Below are 15,309 nucleotides of genomic sequence, written 5' to 3' on the forward strand. Positions count from 1 at the left end.
TTGAGAAAAAAATTAGTTTTTGATCCAATTTGAAAGCCTTCTTGACCTCGGTTGATTAAAAACAAAACTTGGCTCGTAAAATCTTCTAAAAAACTTTGGACACAATACAATCATCAAATTAAAAATTATGTTTGTTTCTCTTAGAAATGTTGTTTGGCACAATCAGACCTTTTTTTGGGCTTGCACAAGTCCATCTGGTCCATAAATCTACATGTTAGGCTTCCCAGGTGATTCGAATGCATCATATCTATATTTTACTATTCAGATCCTCCTGCATCATGCATCCTCCATCTACTAATAACTTAATAAGGGCTTTTACATATCTGTTCTTCATATTCGGTTGTTGCTTCCTTGGGGCGCCTTACATTTACACTTGATGCAGTCTTTATTCCGACTGAAATTCAAAAAGTCACACCTACATAAACGGAAAGCAAAAGAGTTAAACATATCTTTTCATGGAAGACACTCAATGATGAGAGTGAGGAAGACTCACGATGGGCAGTGCCACTCTCCGGCCATTCTTTTGGGGCGCACACAATTGCACTTGAGGCAGACTTTATTCTTACTGAAATTCAGGAAATCACACCTGCAGAAACAGAAAGCAAAGAGTAAGATGGATCTTATCCTGAAAGACAAATCAATCAGGAGCGAGGGAGACTCACGATGGGCAGTTCCACTCTCCAGTCTTTCTTTCAGGGCGTGGATCTCGGCAACGTAAGCATGTCTTATTGCTAGCAAAATTCATGAACCCACAGCTGCAAACAGAAACCAAGTGACATGGACAGAAGAATTTCAAAAGCAGACAATAAGATGGAAAAAAAAAAAAACAATATCGAATTAAAATTCCATAAAAAGTTGATAGCTTTCAAGATAGATAGATAACGATGATATGAAAGCTGGAACACATCTTTCAAAGGCTTTCTCTTTGTTTCTTTTATATTTCCACGTGTTTTTTACTGACATAATACTTACTAAAAAAGGGATTTAATGGTAGTGGTTCGTAGGGAGAATAGCATTTATTACATTTTTTTAATGTACTTGTGCATTCTTCATAAGATAAATTTCCTTTAACCATCGTCCCAAAAAAATCCTAGATATAATTATTGCTGACAAGAACTATCAATGAAATTATGTTGGATGTCAGAAATCAAGAAGCCTCACAGTACGGTAACAAAAATGATTCACTGCCAATTGTTTCACATAAATGGTACAAAGAACTGCCCTGTCATAACATCCACAACCCCCTCTTCAAAAGCACCAAGCTTAATTTCATGCTTTCAAAATTTAATCAAACAAAAATCTCATTAGGGTGAAGAACACATTATTTTCTCCTCATATGCTCCCACCACAATGTCAATTGTGTATATCTACATTGCGCTTGTTACTGGAACAAAAAATTTACGTTTACCTATTGCAATTCCAATCTCCCTTCTTCATTTTCACATCATCTACACCGGGCCTCTTTGGGCCCTCTGCTTTGCACTTTAGGCATTTTATATTTCTAGAAAAATTCACGAATTCACAGCTGCAACAGAAATGGAATGTGCCAGTTAATGGATTGAATGAGACAAAGGATTTAATAAGAGATGCAACAGGTTTATGACAACATAGAGAATATTATGTTAGACCACTATGAAAATAATAACATCGACTCAACTACAGAAACTGGAGTTTGTAGGTTATTGCTCTACAATTCAAAAAAGAAAAAAGCATCAAAAGGAATTCCTTGGGTTTTTGGAACAGATATAAATAGAAAGGCTAGGAATTTGTACCTCAAATATTGTTTACCATGGGCCACCCCTGCAGTATAATATAATTACAAAGAACTCCCTCTAGTTTCTAGAATCAGATAGGTAGATTTACAAATTACTCCATTTGATTAACACGATGGCTCTCATGTCTTTACAACTCACACATGGAATCGCCATTACAGTTGTTGAACTTAAAGAAGAGGGCCCTGTGATCTCATAGTACTGTGAGATTTACCCTCGTCTGTATTGAACAACATTATAGGTTCCTGAGAATTAACAAATCAAAGTTTTTACTAGAAACTATAAAAAAGAAAAGAACAGTCAGAAAATGCATCAAAAGATCCTAAAAGTCACACGAACATTTATAAGAAAATCAAATGCCCCTTGAACTAAATGCTCTAGACCAATCTTTCAACAAGTGTGAGAACAGTTTTCTACCCGAAAAAATAGCAAATTGCATTCTGCCCTAATATTTAGGTGAAAACTGGCTTTTAATAGATACAAAAATCATGCAAAAACTGGATAAATAAATGGTTTCTGAATCTAGCAAAGGAACTCCAAAGGCATAATGAAACTGGACCAACAAAATACAGCACAAATATAACAGCTAATATTGTAAAATCAATCATGGTTCGAAGTTCAAACATTTGTTCTTTTCCCCTAATACTGTCGATAGAGCAAAAAACTTAAAAAGGTCAAACACAATGTAAAGAAAATAAGATGACAGGGAGCTTACTCAGAGCATATCCAATCTCCTTTCTTAGCTTCAATATTGTTATCACCATCCTTCTTCGCACTTTGTTCACCACATTTTTGGCATCTTTTATTTTTTGAGAAGTTCATAAAGTTGCATCTGCATGAACATACCAAGGATTTCAATAAACAAAATGCAAATTTTTTTAACGGGGTATCACACTGTATCTGGTGTCTGAAGAAGCATATAAACACACAATTAGAAGCAAGAGGAAAATGAGGGATTAATACAGAGCTGCACTTTCCAACAGCGACCAACTTCCCAAGAAAAGGAAAAAAAGAAAAAAGAATAGGAGCATTGGTGATGTTCATCTCATTTTGACATTTATATAGTAAGTTCTGGCTTCAGATTCATATTGAACATCCACATGCATAAGCATTCCCCTGTGCAAAGACGAAGAAAGCTCTTGCATGCACGCATTTGAGCACAAATGTAACATTCCTATAATCTACATCATCAAGGTGCTAGAGACAATGGACCTTCTGTTTCAGGCTTAATCTTATTAGATGACTGAATTGTTACTGGAGACAAAGCCATGGACATCATTTAATTGTAAGTGACTTGGGGTGATTAGTGGTAAAATACTGAAAAAGAACTGGCCTCTCATAGGACACAATAGATGCAAGGGAATGGCACAGAAGAGATGAATCTTGTTCCTTCTCAATACCCCTTAACTAACTCCTTCTGATCTTTCGACCTCAAGCTCTCAACAACTAAAAAGTTGAAGTCTAAGCCTAAGCAATATCCTCGAAGAATGAAATGATTCCATCATATTTTCTCTTTGGGCACATACCTTCATGATGCAGTTGTAAGACGCACAATAATCAACAATAAATTAGTATTGCAAGCAAGGATGCAATGTTTGAACTGTGGGGCAATCCAAAATGGATGATGTAATATAATTATATTATCAAGGAATTGTTATAAACCAAAATAACATGACGGGGTTGGGGTTACATAGAATAACTGAGAACAAAGGAGCCTTTTCCCAAATTCCAAAAAGAAGTCCTCCTGAAATCTTTGATGGTATTAATGAAAATCCCACAAACATCAAAATAAAGAAATACAATTCTAACATGCACGCCAACAAAAACAATTCCCAATGAGGCAATGCATCTACTTAAGCTATTAAGGATCATAAAGTTGGATTGGTTATCCAATGATCCGAACTTTGATCCCTTTTGCATTAAGAAAAAGTTCCCCTCTGATCACATCATTCAAGAATATGCAGAGTTTATCAAGTTATAAAGGAAAGCATTGTAGAGATATATTTAATTATTTTCTAATTGTCACTTACTTGGTACACATCCAATCTTCTTTCTTCATTTCGACATTATCACACAGTTGGCCATCCATGAAATCAATATCTCGCTCCTTCTTATGGTAGGCTTTGGGAATATGCTTTGGTAGTGCTGGATCTTGGGGTGTCTCACTTAATTCAATCAACTCAGAAAGCAGCTTCCTTGCAGACGATTCAATGAGCTCACTACCAGGAGATTTCTGTCCTCCTGAAATAACAAATGGATCTAGTGCATGGAACATTAAGACCCGCACTATGTCCACGGTACGACCTTCTGCGTCATTACCTTTTAGTGTCACATACGCTCTATCACAAAAACCCCGATGAGTACAAGTACCACAAGCCTGCAAGCAAGAGTCTTAACAGTTCATAAAACACAATGCTAGAAGGCACTTGAAAATTTCTATTGAAATGCATCTTTTTAATCACTAACAAATCAGGAACGAAATTAAGAAAGGAAAGCAACATACATCCCCTTCATCCTTTTGCACGTAAGCTCTCATTCTTTTAGCTGAATTAACAGCTTTTCGAAGAAGATTAGGACATCCACACTCCACAACTGTTTGAATATCAGGTATAGACAATGATCTGCAAAAGTGGAAACAAAACAAATTCAAGACCCAATAAAAATTTCTTAATTCTCAAATATCTGAAAATCAAAATTCTCAATCTTTTAATCTTCCCTTCATTTTTAAACCACTAATCAAATTTCAATCCAACTGAAAGGGTAAAAAGTGGCTTACTTGAAAATATCATATCTGTCACGAGCAAAGCTAAGACAAGCATTCTTTAATTGATTCATGTCAGTGTAAGCAATCTCACTAGAAGTATCGTCATCCTCTTCTTTTGTAGAAGCGTTGCTAAAGTAACCCCTGGCCTTCAATTTATCAACAAAAATGACCCACTCAGGCCACGGATGTTGTTTTTGTTTCCTTTCTTGTAGAAGGGAGTTCAAGGTTTCTGTGTTATCTGTAGCGGCTGTAGCAACGGTGGCTGCAATGGAGGAAGAGCAGTAGAGGTGGAATTGAAGGGAAGGGAGGGGTTTAAAGGAGAAAAATGGAGAGAGAGTTTTGTGGGGATGGCTATAATGAGTTGTACGGGGAAAGAGCGAAGTGCCAAAGAGTAAGAATCTTGACGCTGATGACATTGGTGGAAGGTAGAAAGATGGAGGTTGGGGGTTTTGCAGGGTTTTAGGCAAATGGCAGCAAGCAAGCACAGGAGACTTATGGCACACACGGCTCGGATTGATTTTGATTGTCATCTCTCATTTTTATTTTTATTTTATTTTGGGGGTTACATGCAATAATTGAATATTTACTACTTCGTAATCTCTTAAGAATATTTTTTTTATAATTAAAAAACTACTTTATTTCCTTTTTAAGTTAATATAATTTTTTTTATTGAAGTTATATTTAATTGTTAATAACTATCATAATTATGAAATAATTAATTATATTACTAAAAGTTTAGATAATGTATTATAGTAGATTAAGTGAATCTATTTAATATTTGTAATTATTTAATTGTTATGAAGTGAATAATATTTATTTTTTAGGGGCAACAATATACTTTTTTTAGTCCTAAGTGCACAATTAATTTTAAATTAGTCCCTCTAATTTTATAAAATAAAATAAAATAAATAATTTTTCTAGTTTAAAAATCAATTAATTAGTCCTTATGTTTTTAGTTTTATTTATAAATTAATATTTTTATTGGTTCTATATTTTTAATTTTTATTTCAGTTTATTTTGTTATTCTTGTTTTAAAAATAGATAATATGGAAAGATTTAAAATTAAAAAAAAATATTGAATAAAATAATAAATTTTAGCGTGATTAACACTAATTAATAGACTAGTTATTTATAAGAATACTACTGTGCTTTAGAGTTTGTTTTGTTTGTGGTGTTGAAAAATGTTGCTGTAAAAATATATTTTTTAAAATATTTTTAGATTGTTTTGATATATTTATATTAAAAAATTAAAAAAATATTTTAATATATTTTTAAATAAAAAAATATTTAAAAAACCGTAATACAATAATTAATAATATAATCTTCTGACATTATAAAATAATAATAATAAAGTCAAAATTTAATTCTCACATCTAATAAAATGAATAAATCGATCATCTCCCATAAAACCCTCATTTTCTTAAATAAAAATAAAAATACAAAACCCCACATAAACCTCTTCTCTTCTTCGCAGATCTCTCCTCCTTTCTGTTCACAATCATGAGAAGAGCGTCGACTCTCGCGTCTTCCGTCCTCTCTCGGACCCTCTCCTCCACCCTCCACGATTGCAGTGGCCTCTCCACCACCTCAGTTGCTACCATCAACCACCGCTTCCTCCATGCTGCACTCTTTAGCACCACCACCAGCACTGGCAGTTCCAACACTCGCCGGATCTTCAATCCTTTAGTTGTCGCGGGAGCCTTGGTCTCTGCCGCTGCCGCCGCTTCTCTCTCTCAAGAAGTCCTCGCCAAGGAGCCACCACCGGCCCAGCTCGTGCCCAAGGAAGTTGTTCTTTATCAGTATGAGGCCTGTCCTTTCTGCAATAAAGTTAAAGGTCTCCTTTTCATATGCAAGTTATAAATAATTTTATGAATATAGAGCTTTTTAGCTCTGCAGTTCTTAAAATAGTTGATATTTTTTGTTTGGTAAAATTTTCAGCATATTTGGATTACTATGATATACCATACAAAGTGGTGGAAGTGAACCCTATTAGTAAGAAAGAGATCAAATGGTCTGATTATAAGAAGGTACCTATTTTGTTGGTAGATGGCGAGCAGCTTGTTGATTCTTCAGGTTATTTTCATTGTGATTCTTCTTAAAAAGGGATTTTGAATTGTATTGATGGATTTTATTTTGGTGGTGTAAATTTCGGTTATTGATTATGTTGAATTGAATGTGAGCAGCTATAATTGATAAGTTGGGAAACAAGATCCATGGTAAGGAAATTGTAGATTCTGCTTCTGATAAGGAGGACGATGAAGAGAAAAAGTGGCGGAGGTATGGTGCCTCACTTTTGTAGCTTAGTTTTCTTTTTCGGTCATTTTGGTTTCTTTGTTCAATGAAGACAGATGCATTACCGGTGTCGTAAAAAGAGAATTTATTATTTATTGTTATCATATAAAATGGGAATGTTTAAATTTAGGGCAAGTTAATTTTGTCGGCAATGTCTTAACCTTTGTAAGCTTGTTCTTTTCTTTTGGTTAAAAAGACCTTTTTCTTTAAGTTTTGGATTTGGTGTTTTAGGAAAGGCATATAAAAATTAGTTTTGAATCCTGGCTTTAAAGGAGCTCCAAGTGGTACTGGTTGGGTTTCTACTGAATTTGGTTATATATGTAATGTGGGAAAGTTAATAATCCGTGTTGTGTCTATTAATTTCAGAGTGTTGAAAACGTTTCGTATTCTTGTAGCCATTTATGGAGTTTAACGGTACCTATAGCTACATGAAGCAAACACCTACTTATCCATGCATGTTAAAATAAGCAGTAGTATGCTGTCTAAAATAGACTAAAAGATATATATGATACAGGGAATAGTACCTTAACTCTTAAAATTCCCTTTTGAATTCTAATCTTCTTCTTCTTCTTCTTCTTTCCAATCAAAACTTTAAATTCCATCTTAAAATGCATCTGGGGGAATCGTAATGTGGCCAATTCATTAGGGGAATGGACAACCAATGTGTAAATGTGCAGATGGTCAAAAGAAAAATGAATTGCACATGGTGTTCAGACCAATAAGTAATGTAGATTGGTTTTCCATGATTTTCATGAACTCAGCTTTGGGTCCATATATCTTTGTCAAATTTTCATCTGAATCCAAGATATCTCTTCAATTTATATGGGTCCCTGGTATGAGTTCCTCTCTCCTTTAATCAAAACCTACACATTTACATTTCAGCTTAGGTCTCCCTCCCAAAGTCTCAAAATTGGTAATCTATATCAGTTTCAGCAATGGTTCTTCATTATTTGTATCAAATTGTAAATCTAATCATACAGAAGATACAGAATGAGAGCTGTTCGATCTTGATGCATTAGTTATGGCTGCCTTGCTGGATGAAAACTTAGCCCTGTAGCAGATTGATTGCTGTTGGGTAGGTTGTTTAGCTCGCCATATTCTATCTGTGATTGGTTTAAACCACCAAAATTCTCTCACTTGACCATGAGTTCTTTAACCTCTCTCAAGTTGTGACATCTTAAAATAGGTGATAGAAAATTGTGTAGCTCAAAAATTCATATCCCACATGTAGGCCATAATCCAATTGCAAGCATTAAATTTCTAAGACTAGGGAGAGATTTCCTCATAATTATGGCATCTTCATCATTGGAATCAAAGGTTAACTTTGTTTCTTTCTTTTTGGTTTTTTGTTCTTTCAAAATATTTTCAGTCATTTTATGTGTTTTTAAAAGTTTATATTTTCAAATAGAAGAACAACACTTTTTTTATTCCCCAATGTTGATGGTTGTCCAACATAACTGGTGCTTCTCACCTGTTGTAACTCTGTACACCTTGAATGTCAACATTTGCCAGCTATACTAGGTTTTTCCTAACTAACATCTCATTTTAGACTTGAATTGAAAATTTTAAATGTGGATAAAAGAGATTTGAAGATGAAGTAATAAGCTAAGAAGAAGAAGCCAAAGAAAAAGAAGAAAAGGCCAAAGAAGAGAAGAATGAGTTTTGGAAAAGTTTACATCTTTATAATTTTTATCCAATTCATCAAAATGTCAAACATTTAGAAAAATAAGATATAAATACTAAAATCCTAATTAGAATAAACAGTTGAGCTCATAGCCTAATAAATAAAATACCTAACAATAGCTAAATCAAGCTCAACAATTAAAGCCTAATTAAGAAACTTCAACTAAAAATTCAAATAAATTAAACCATAAAAACATAAGTTAAAGTCCAATCTCTTAATAGTTTGAGCTACCATCCATCATCTATGATCATATAAGTGCATAATTAATATCTTCGGTCCGGTGTCCCCACTAACTATCTTGGGATTGGAGAAACTTGATTTCGTCAAGTCTAGTTCAAGACGACTCCAATAATACTTCCAAAGATCATGATCAAGTTGTTGCGATGTCTCTCTAATAATTTAGGTATAGTCTAAATCTGGTTATCTAGCTCATATATTGTGATTCGCAGAAATTTACAGTCTTTGGTAAAAATAACTTGTGCATTCTAAGTAGCATTAATATGTTCTTTTTGTGCCAACGATAAGGATAAAAGGGTGATGATATTAAAAGGAGCATTGGGAATAGACTATCGTGTTTTATATATAATGAAGTCCTTCATGTTAAAAGTAGAGCTAATATCAAAGTTTAGTGTCAATTTAATGATATCATTATTTGATTCAATCATTTGCAACACTTTGAATAGTCTAACACTACTCATTTGAAATTTATGACTAGTTTTCAAAGAATATCGTTTAGGTCAAATCTGTATTATGAAATAATATTTAACATTAAGTTCATTATGATAGTTGTGTAAATCAACTCTAAATTTGTATTGTTGATTACTTGCTTGAATATGTTTTATGATCTTAACATGCAAATTATGAACTCTATATGCAAAAAACTTAGCTAAATCAAACCTTCTAGAGTGAAGAGACATCAAAAGAAGATCTACAGGCTTTCTAAGTCGGTAACTATGAACATTATATGATTGAGAATATGGAGTGAAACAAACACTATTTGAAACTTCAGTAGATATAGCTTGAACATAACCTAGTAAATTAAGATTATCTTTATCATCCTCATCACGCATCAGGGGTAAGGGATTGTAAAGGTCAACATGTTGCTCTAAACTTATGACGTGTTGGATGTCAAGCATAAGGGGGGTGAGGAGCATGCGGCTCTAAACTTTTGACATACTGAACATCAAGTACGGTGAGTGGGGAATCAAGTAGTTTAAGAGGACTAATATCATGAGACTCTAAGGTTTTATTTAACTCTTCAAGCAATTTCATTAATTGTTTTTCTAAAACTTATGAATCTACCACTAAAATAGAATTATTATATTCTTTATTAATCTCATCTTCATATTCATTTGGATTTATAATGTTAAGTCTCTCTTCTTTTACATCTTCTTCATCTAGGTCACTAAAGTCTTCAAGATTAGATTCATATACTTGACACAATAGTTTTTCTTTTCACCTATATCCTTGTGTTCTTAGATGACTAAGGGTTTAAAGGTGCAATTGAAGAAGATATGATCGAAACCTTGATGGTCAGCACATTAAACCTTTGAACTTATTCTAGACATTTCACTAACGACTCTTTTTCCTTGTTTTCTTTATAAATTTGAGCACTACTGTGATTATGTCTATATGATAGGTTGCCTAACAAATAACCATCATTCCTAAATTGAGATATCTCAAAGGGGTAGTATGAGGGTCTTAACATTTTATCAATTGACTTATTACAAGCAACTCATAATCTTGTATTATAGTAAATGCTTGGTCAAGAGTGAAATCACTTGTGAGCCAGATCTCTTTTCTAAAATTATCATTCAAACCTTTACAAAATCTATGCAAAGTCATGACTTTATTTTTTTATGGCACATCTCATCATGTAATCATTAAACTATGTTATATACTCATTGATAGACTTGTTCCTTTGTCTTAGATTGGTCTATTGGTCTTAGAGTTTATTTCTACAAAACTAAAATATGTACTTCTCTTGTAGTTTTTGTTTCATTCTGATTCAATCAGTTATAACAGGTTTACCTTTTATCTCTAAACAAATCATCAACATCTCTCCAATAAAGTTGGACTTCACCAATAAGCATCATTTTAGCAGATCTAACTCTTTTATTATCAGACAAGTTGTACCACTCAAAGAATTGATCCATGTCATGAATTCACATATCAAATATCAAAGGGTCATGATGATCCTCAAAAGTGGTGGCTTCTATTTTATTAGGACTCATGACTCCTTCATCAAGGTATTCGTATTTAAAGTAACCTAAATGATTGTCACATTAGTGGTGCTCAAGGTGAACTTGTCTACAATGATTATTCTTGTAATATGTATTGGTCTTCGGGTATCTTATTTGAGAACTCTATTAGGGCTCAATTCTTTTAAACATGTTAGTCACCTGAATTTGCATAAGTTGTAATTCCCTAAGTGCATCACTAATGGTCAGGTCAATGATAAGTGTAGATTCAAAGATAGACACTAAATGACCACAAATGCATGTAATACTACTATAGAGATAAAATTGAGATCACAAATGGTTCTTTCACGCGGAACCATCATATAAAAATAAAGATAACAACATGTTTTTTCCCTTAATGTGGAGATCAATAAAAAATGGAGCTCGCCGGGAAAATTAGAAGCATGCAATGCTAGACATTCAAGTATAAACAAAAAATCAAACATAATATCATAGGCATAGATATGCAATGCTAGACATTCTAATTATAAACAAAAAATCAAACACAATATCTTAGGCACAGACTTACACTTATCAAAGGGGACAAGATACTAGATATTAATGACAAAAGAGGTTGATGAACAAAAATTAAAAGATAAAAATGTAAGGTAGAATTTTTTTAGGCATAAAAATAATATTAACGACAACTTTAAATAACAAATGTAAAAAGAAGAAAATTAAAATTCAAGGAATCAAAAAATAGAGTAATTCATTGACCGAGACTCAAATCATTAAATTTGATTGCAAATGACTTTGAATCATTGATGTCATAATGTCCTAAATAATGTCATTTTGTTGTTTTCACTTCCCCCTTTTTTTTCTCTGTTTTATTTATTTTTTTCCCTGTTTTATTTATTTTTTTCCGGTCACTTTTCACTTTTTTTTTTCTCTTGACCACTTTTTTTGTCACGATTCTCTCTCTCTCTCCCCTTCTATTTTGACTTTTGAATTTTTTTTAATAAATCAATATAAAAGATAAACTAAATGAGTGTTGAAAAAATCTGTAACTTTGCAATTTTTATTAAATTCATCAAAATTATCTAACATCTAAAAAAATAAGATATCTAAAAAAATAAGATATAGATACTAAAATCTTAACTAGAATAGAGAATTGGGTTCATAGTTCAATAAATATAATGCACAACAATAGTTAAATCAATCCCAATAAATAAAGTCTAATTAAGAAATCACAACTAAAAATTCAAATAAATTCAATTTAAAAACATAAGCTGAAGCTCAATCTCTCAATGGTTTGGGTTATTTTCTGTCATCTATGATTATGATTATACGAGTATGTAAACAATGTCTCTAGTGTCCCCACCAACAAATACACTTGTTGATCGACAAAAAAAAAATAGAAAAAAGAGGAAAATCAAATAGAAATTCCCCAAAAGCTGGCTGACTAATTTTTGCTTTTATTTCCTGATAATTTTGCTTATGCATATAGATGAAGTTATGGAACATTTGTGGAATTGTTTTTGGTGACTTGCATGCTTGTGATCTAATGCATACATAATTTTCTATTGTAAGAAAATCAATGCTCTCATACTCTTGCACATGCCATGCTTACATAATTTTGTCAACATGTTTATGCCATGTTTGGTTGATGTTCGTAAAACAGTTATCAACTTGTCACGTTTTTGTTTCTTTTCTTTCTTTGTAAGCACAATACTGGTTAGATTTTAGTTGTTGCTCGCATGCCAATGCTAGATCTTGACATATTATTTATTGCTTATTTAGGTGGGTTGACAATCACTTGGTTCATGTCTTGTCTCCAAACATATATCGAAATACTTCTGAGGCTCTTGAATCCTTTGACTATATCACGAGCAATGGTAAGATGATCCATGGATATGCATGCCTGAATGAAACAGTAGTTTCCCTACAGCTGACTCTTGTGGGAAAGATATCTTTGGTTCTGTTTATGCTTTTTTCCATTTATAACTTTGTGCCATGATTTATAATTATTTACCTATTGGTATATGGTTTCATTTTTTTCTCAATCATTAAACGAGGAAAGTCTGGTATGTTTCTCCTTATAATATTTGCTCCATATGCTCATGATGCCTTTGAAAAAATATTATAATATTTTTGGGAAACATTGTAATTAACTACCTATCATAGTCCATTTTCTTGTACATAACTACCTATCATAGTCCCTTTTCTTGTACATATTTCTGTTCATGTTCATTTGCAAAGCTTTTGTTTGTAGATTACTCTTAACTTCACCTTACTTGATTTGCTCGGGAAGGCTTTTCCACTCAATTTTATTCCCTGCTGGATAACGTGAACATGAGTTACCTAGATTACTCTTAACTTTGTTGCATTGATGATTATGGTGAAAAACATGATATGCTTGACAGTATGCATACACTTTGTAAATCAACGGACCATTTAAATATCTCTTTTCTATAAAACATTGCCAAGCAATGATCATATAAGTTATCTGCACCAAAAAAAAAAAAAAAAAAGAATTGAAGTGCGAAGTGCGAAGTGCGAAGTTTGATAGTTAAGAAGTACAGATTGTCACCTGCATATACTAAATGCACCATTGTTTAAGATTTTCAGTTTGTTTAATAGTGACCAAGTTTTTACGTATTTACATTCATCATACTTAGCAATAAGACGACCAAGTTCCTGGGCAGTTTCTTCTCATAGTCTATTCTTTAGAAAGTTAGAGTTGGTGTCTTAGAACCACTGATAATTACAAACTTGTCTCTAAGAACGTTTTCCCAGTAAGAGCAAAGGGAGAGAATACTTTGTCTTTGAGAGCAATCTTATTTTGAGGGCAACATTGATGCGGCTGGTGTAGAACATTATGTCAGGATATTAGAAACAAAATTACTTGACACCCCCTGTTTCATTGGGAATTTCTACATTATTATACTTTTGGTTGTCAGATAATTAATCTCATTAACTTGTCTTTAATATTCTAGAAATGGTCTATGGCTCCATCAAGCTTTAATCAAGCTGTTCTGTTTTCACTGCTTTGTATCCCATCTCTCGTCTAATGTAAATGTGTGAGTTTGTTATTTTGAGGAACCTTTGAAGATCAGAAAATTAATAATTGTATTGAATTGTTTCATCCGGGGATCACAACTACTCAATAACTTCCTTTAGTCATTCCTTTCATTTGATTGCTAGTGACAGTTATCATTTCATTTATGATTACTTCATCATCCTGTACTCATCCTCATATAGGTTCTAGGTAAGTTATTCCAAGTTAATGTTGTTCATGGAATTATGCTTTTAAGGTTCACTTTGGTTCTGTTCAAAATTATCTGTGAGATGGCATATATTTTGTCCATTTATCTTGATTTCATTGTAAACTTCTCCTGTAAATGCAGGTAATTTTAGCTTTACAGAAAGAATCACAGTCAAGTATGCCGGAGCTGCTGCAATGTATTTTGTGTCAAAGAATTTGAAGAAGAAATATAACATTACTGATGAACGTGCTGCCCTGTATGAAGCTGTGGAAACGTGGATGGATGCTCTAAATGGCCAAGAGTTTCTTGGTATGCAGCTGACATAATATCATATTAATGCACGTGACTTGCATACTATATGTATATACATGTGCACGCTGCCATATCATTTTATATTGTAAACTCCAATTAAAAAACCAAACCAAAAGTAATGGGAGAACAGATGGTTTCCAAGGCCAGGCCTCCATCCTGCGCAATTGATCTGCTTTATCTCATAGAAAGCTAAGATAACTTTCACAACTGTTTAAAGCTAAGATTCTGATTTTAACCTTTGCACAACCTTTCAAAGTTGTATGTGACAGATATACTTATGTTTTTTCTTATATGCCACAGGGGGGTCAAAGCCTAACTTAGCTGACCTTGCTGTCTTTGGGGTATTGAGACCCATCCGCTATTTGAGGTCTGGTAGAGATATGGTGGAGCAAACTCGAATAGGGGATTGGTACACAAGAATGGAGAATGCTGTGGGGGAGTCCTCAAGGATGAAGGCATAGATTATGCACTACTCATTTTAACTTCCAGCTTCTACAACCACGGTATTGTGAACATGAACCAAAAGATTTGATAATGATTTTGATGGCTAAACAATTTTGTGATGGAAGAATTTGAAGCTGAATCTTATTTTTAAAAACATGATTACTGTCGTATAATTGGAGAGAGATAGGAAAATAAAGAAATTTTACACTTGGATTGTAAAACTATCCATGGATCATCGTATTCTTAACTGGTACATTACACAGCTATCATTCTTTATGCTATTTTGATCCTTTTGTTTGTTCAATAAGCTATGGCTGTTCGATTTCTGTTATTTTACCGGGGCCTTGGCTGTTCAATTTCTGTTATTGATAGTATGGTTGGCAGCAAAGCTACTTCAGATTTGTTTGTCATGGGTGCTAGAAAGTTGGAAAAAGACTAATGAGGTGAAATTCTTGCTCGAGCCCTTGGATGATGAATAGAACTGGTTTGCCTTTTGAATAACACCCTGCGTATTTGGTTAGACTAGTTTTCTGTTTTAAGGACAACTACATTTGGCACAACAGCACCGTAATATCTGCAGTAACGGGAAAGATCC

The 15,309-nt window shown here is 33.3% G+C and overlaps 2 protein-coding genes across 2 annotated transcripts; one reads left to right on the plus strand and one right to left on the minus strand.

The window, feature by feature from the left end:
* Positions 1-5,066, minus strand: LOC105133362 (uncharacterized). Its single transcript, XM_011037319.1, has 8 exons — positions 4,549-5,066; positions 4,276-4,393; positions 3,803-4,149; positions 2,488-2,604; positions 1,409-1,525; positions 663-755; positions 494-586; positions 1-415 (listed from the first exon to the last, which is right to left on the minus strand). The coding sequence occupies exons 1-8, from the start codon at positions 5,064-5,066 to the stop codon at positions 331-333; spliced, it is 1,488 nt and encodes a 495-aa protein (XP_011035621.1). The 3' UTR covers positions 1-330.
* An 861-nt stretch (positions 5,067-5,927) lies between these two features.
* On the plus strand, positions 5,928-15,021 carry LOC105133349 (prostaglandin E synthase 2-like). Its single transcript, XM_011037307.1, has 6 exons — positions 5,928-6,370; positions 6,475-6,609; positions 6,720-6,813; positions 12,493-12,587; positions 14,100-14,267; positions 14,571-15,021. The coding sequence occupies exons 1-6, from the start codon at positions 6,037-6,039 to the stop codon at positions 14,729-14,731; spliced, it is 987 nt and encodes a 328-aa protein (XP_011035609.1). The 5' UTR covers positions 5,928-6,036; the 3' UTR covers positions 14,732-15,021.
* Positions 15,022-15,309: the final 288 nt, after the last annotated feature.

Source organism: Populus euphratica, unplaced genomic scaffold (genome assembly GCF_000495115.2).
Source record: "Populus euphratica unplaced genomic scaffold, PopEup_1.0 scaffold114.1, whole genome shotgun sequence".
NCBI lineage: Eukaryota > Viridiplantae > Streptophyta > Magnoliopsida > Malpighiales > Salicaceae > Populus > Populus euphratica.